At 37.1% G+C, this 5138-nt stretch overlaps 1 protein-coding gene across 1 annotated transcript; it reads right to left on the bottom strand.

Moving 5' to 3' along the window:
* Positions 1-330: 330 nt before the first annotated feature.
* LOC141430558 (dynein axonemal heavy chain 5-like) lies at positions 331-4787 on the bottom strand. Its single transcript, XM_074091309.1, has 4 exons — positions 4766-4787; positions 1789-1951; positions 834-1034; positions 331-475 (listed from the first exon to the last, which is right to left on the bottom strand). The coding sequence occupies exons 1-4, from the start codon at positions 4785-4787 to the stop codon at positions 331-333; spliced, it is 531 nt and encodes a 176-aa protein (XP_073947410.1).
* Between the last annotated feature and the right edge of the window lie 351 nt (positions 4788-5138).

Raw genomic sequence — 5138 nt, 5'->3', positions numbered from 1 at the left:
ATATACATTTCTCTTCTCAAAAATCATAAAAAAAATCATTCATGCTGTGCGTATCGTTAAAGTTCTCGATTCATTGCTTTAAAAAAATAATGGTCAAAGGGTTAACTGGCAAGCTACGTTCACATAAAAAGTAGGTACGCTTACTAATAAATAAGGTAACTCAAAACTAATGCTAAAACTCCACCAGCGACTTAGTTTAGATAGGTATCTACTTACTTAAAATTTAGGACACGCGGCCGCTTAAGGAAGGTAGCCTCACAAATTAATATACCTCAGGACATGCTATCTGCCATGTAATGTAAACTTTAATACTTAATATTATATTTATAATTACCGTGGTGTACATATGATTCTTGAGGTAATGAATAAATGCACCATAGCATCGTGGAAGAATACCAAATCCAGGTGAGCTCCTCTAATTTGCTCATTAAATAGTTCCTGAAATCCAGCCAATTTGGACAGAACATAGTCCCATCTGCAAGAATATAAAAATGTCATTATGTTAACATGTTAAACCATATTTAACTATGCCTTTAATTAGTAAATATTTTCCGAGTTAAGCACATCAACGCATTCACTGCCGGTTTTTTGTTTAGTTTATTCTCAAACGCATACATATAAGCACTTACTTGGCTAATACTGTGCCATTAACTCATATAATCTTTTATAATCATGCCTAAATGCCTTGTCTTGGCTACTGAACGATACTGATGGTTAAATTAATTTATTAAAGATAGGTAGGTATCCAGCAAATCTAAGGCTGCGCCGTGTAACCGTACGACGCCACCAACTACGAAAGCAAGCTAAGCACGTAATGTATTTAAGTGACTGACGAAGGCAATTCTTCATATATCTTAGGAGCATCAGTGCTGAAGTCCTCCTCTTCGTCTCCGGTGGGGTCGACTGGCTCTCTTAGGAAGTTGACGAAGAAAGTCTCGCCTTCAGGGAACTCTGCAACGTATTCCGACAATTCCTGGGATGCCGTTTTCCAGAAGTTTGCTACGAACCAGTCTTTGTCGTCAAAAGTTGTGAACCTGAATATGTCATAAAAATAATGGAGAATCACTAAATAGATTAGTTTAATTACTCTTACGAAGAAATGTTTCATCTCTGTTCAAAGCCGCAAAAGCTGCGGCGATCGCAAAAGTGTAAAGAACACGCTAGTCGGCCGCATTCGGCGAGCGACAGCTGCCACCGCCTTAATATGGCCGCCGCAGAAGACGGACAGACTAATGTCAAAACGACATTCGTTCGCCGAAGTAGTTTGAATTGAAACAAGTTCGGCGACCGCGTGAGGTGAACGACAGTGTAATCGCCGCTTAATGCCACATCTGTCAAAAATGTGTTTTTGAATTTGTTGCCTGCAGCTAAAGTTCTTCATTGCGTGCACCACAAATTTTCTTTCCAACCCTTGTATAGGTATAGTCATTCACGATGACGCGTGGGCGTGGTTGTTATTACAACGTCATTAATATCTAATTTTGGCAAAATCACGCGTCTTCGTGGATGGCACTAGGTATATTTACCTAACGGTTTTCGTGGAATGTTGTATTTTAACAAGTTTGGTAAAACTTTAAAAATTAATTAGCTTCCAGCACCAATATGTCCAGATCGCAAATTAGGGATCTTCAAAAAACCAAGTTACCCGTAATTCCATTTAATTTTGTGTTATGATTGTTCTTGGGTAGGTATCGGTGATTGCTTTCCATCTGGTAACGAGCAGGCGCTAATTTTTTCCCTATCTTATAAAAAATAACAAGAGAACTTAATAATCCATATTATATTAACCTATCAGAAATAACTCTGAGGCACTCGTGGAACCATAGCTTCAGTGCAGTATTAACAGTCTGTAACTCTTCCTTTTTGATAAACAAAATCCCTTCCCAAATTCGGGATAAATCTCGGAGATTGAAAACATAGTGGAATTTAGCAGGGTCGGCAACATTTTTACCTGAAAGTATGCTGCATTATTATTTTAACCAAAAGTCTTGTGTATACTTAGTAACCAATCATACCTTTAAACGACCAATATATATATATTTCGGGATCTCGGAAACGGCCCAACGATTTCGATGAAATTTGGTATATGTAGGGGTTTTCGGGGATGAAAAATCGATCTAGCTTGGTCTTATCTCTGGGAAAATAAAATACGATTGCCGAGTTTTAGCTTGAGCGGAGCTCGGTCGCCCAGATATTAGTAGGTCGTACAACAAGAGCACAAAAAAACATAATTTTACCCAAGGCGTTCATATAGCCCCGAGCCGGTACGGTGAGGGTGAATAGACACGTCGAGGGGAAAACGGGTTTAATGCTCGAGTTTTACACTCTGCTTTCACTTAGATTGCGAGGAAACGAAATAGCAACAGTGGAATAATTGTTCACCTACTATGTACATTTTTATTTTTCATGAATTACTATTTAATTATAATTTTTTAGTTTTATTGGTTTATTCTGAATGATTTGATTGATTTTTACTTTTATACAAATTAAAAATTATGAAAAAAATATATATAAACTTCTTTGTTTGTGGCTGTTGACACCTGATTACCTTGGTCTTAGACGAAGATAAAAATTCAAGTAGTAGGTAAATTTTAATTAAAACAAAAACTTGTCTAAAAACCCCACACAAAGCAGGCAAGTTAATATATATCTTGGTCATTTGGCGACCGGCATCTTTAATTTAAAAAAAACAGATCTTATAAATTGCACATATGCGCTTGTATGGCCGTCTGTCACAGCGTACGGAACTTTCAGTGCACGAGTCTGCCTTGCACTAGGCCGCTTATCTTGCCTTTATAATAAATAACATACCTTTGTTTGCTGCCAAATTATACGAGTCACTGGTACAAGCTTTGGCATGAAATCCACTATCTTTTTATCAAAACGAGTCTTGCAGAAGTACCCACTGCTTATGGTTTCTAAACATAATAAGTTTTTTGTTTATACAAGGTTTTTTATGACTGCACTTTTTGGTGTCTGTGGTGAATAAAGTTATAATAACCATCATAATTTGTCGGAAAAGTTCGCATTTATATTGTTTTTTTTTTATTTGACTGGATGGCAAACGAGCAAGTGGTCTCCTGATGGTAAGAGATCACCACCGCCCATAGACACCTGCAACACCAGGGGATTGCAGATGCGTTGCCAACCTAGAGGCCGAAGATGGGATACCTCTAGTGCCAGTTATTTCACCGGCTGTCTACTCTCCACACCGAAACAACAGTGCAAGCACTGCTATTTCACGGCAGGATTAGCGAGCAAGATGGTGGTAGCAATCCGGGCGGACCTTGCACAAGGTCCTACCACCTGCATGCTGTTGCTTTCTCTACTATACTCCATTTATTTTAACATTTGAAACTTAACGGTAAAATTTACACACATTTTTAAATGAAACAACGAAACTATTTAAAATTGTGTTAACTTTTATAGTAATAACATAATAAATACCGCTAATAAATGTCCTACATGTGGGTATTTTTAGTCAATTTGTGTTCGAAATACCGAGAACATGATGTTACAATTTGACCGTTAATTCAAATCTTAAATTAAAAGGAGTATAGCTTACAGTACGATTACTTGAAGTAACACTTAACCCTTAATTTGGCACCGAGAGAATACTGGACATTCTAAAAAAATAAATCTACACGTAATATTAAAACATGGAGTTTTTTTTTTAAGTAGCATAAATTAATTAAATGCTAATATTATTTCACCAAAAAATGTATCAAGCCGGTGGGAACGCTAAGTGTTCGTCAGTGGCCGCCAAGATGCAGAGGAGGAAGGTCGCGTCTAGCGGGCTCCCGACAAATGGTTTTTTTTCTTGGTTTTGTATGAAATTGTTATGAGTTATTGCCTTTGTGATATTAAGTAATAATAAAAACATATTTCACTATAGTTGACATTAAGAACACGTTCTGTTTGTGTGTTTAACGTTTGCAAAGTATAACGTCCATTATACTTCCCGTTGCCAACTACGCAACGTTTTAACTTGCTTTTGCTACGTCCAGCATTCTTCCCGTTGCCAACTGCACAACGTTTTAACTTGCTTTTGCTATGTCCAGCATACTTCCCAATGCCAATGATGTAGTTTTTATAAACTTCTGTCATGTCCAGTATAATACACTTTGCCAATATGAGTAAAGTGAAATAAAAACTACTTTTATAAGTTTAACCGGTATACGTGTGTATGTGTGTAGGTTTTGTCTGTCTGTCTATGGCAACGTAGCTCTTAAACGAGTGAACCGATGTGTACTGATTGAATGTGTTTTTTTTTAAATTTGAAAACAGTTTTCTAGCGGTCATTCTTAGCAAGATTTTAAAATCGGTTGCCATTTTTGAAATTTTGGCTTTGAAATGACCGAAAAAGCTACCTGTAAGTTTTGTAGTTATAGAAATGGGTAATTAATTATTAAATCGTTTGGTCTCAGGTCATCTGCCACTTTCGAGAGGCCGAAAACTTGTCGGATTGATTCCACGAGTCAATGCAATATCAGATATAGACAGTTCTAGTTCAGATCAAGAAGAAATATCACAGTTGAGAAGAAATAGCACTTCTCCAGACGCTTCTACTATTAATTACTCATTGGAACGACTCAATTTACTTGGAGAAGATTCTGACAAAGATATAGATACAAACCAAAGTAATAACTGTGAAGTAAATCTTCTATCACCTATAATACGAGAGGTTATACCACTTAATGGTTTTCTTAATTATTTTTCTTCTTTCTTTCTTTCTTTAATGGGGAAATAAATTACGAGAATATACCCAGTCTGTCGTCTATTCCCATTATTGCATCTCCTGCTAAACCTTCCGCATCACATGTGTTAATAAAAAAATACCTCGTTGAATTTCTTGCCGGATCTTCTCAACAGAGGATTTTTCGAACCGGTGGTAGGTTTTTTTTTTGACATTCATAAATGCTTGTTCAAGCCTAAATTGAATAAAGATATTTGACATTGACTTTGAACTTTGAACACCTGCCATTCGAGAACCTTTTGACCCCATCGCATCAGTCCTGCGAGCAATGTGCCCCGCCCATTGCCACTTCAGTTTCGTAATTCTTCGGGCTATGTCGTAACCTTAGTTCTACTGCGGATATCATCATTTCTGATTCTATCCCGCAGAGAAACCCGAGCAT

The sequence above is a fragment of the Choristoneura fumiferana genome, chromosome 8 (assembly GCF_025370935.1).
Source record: "Choristoneura fumiferana chromosome 8, NRCan_CFum_1, whole genome shotgun sequence".
NCBI lineage: Eukaryota > Metazoa > Arthropoda > Insecta > Lepidoptera > Tortricidae > Choristoneura > Choristoneura fumiferana.
The sequence above is the reverse complement of the archived record's forward strand: the minus strand, read 5'-3'. Positions and strand labels throughout refer to the sequence as shown.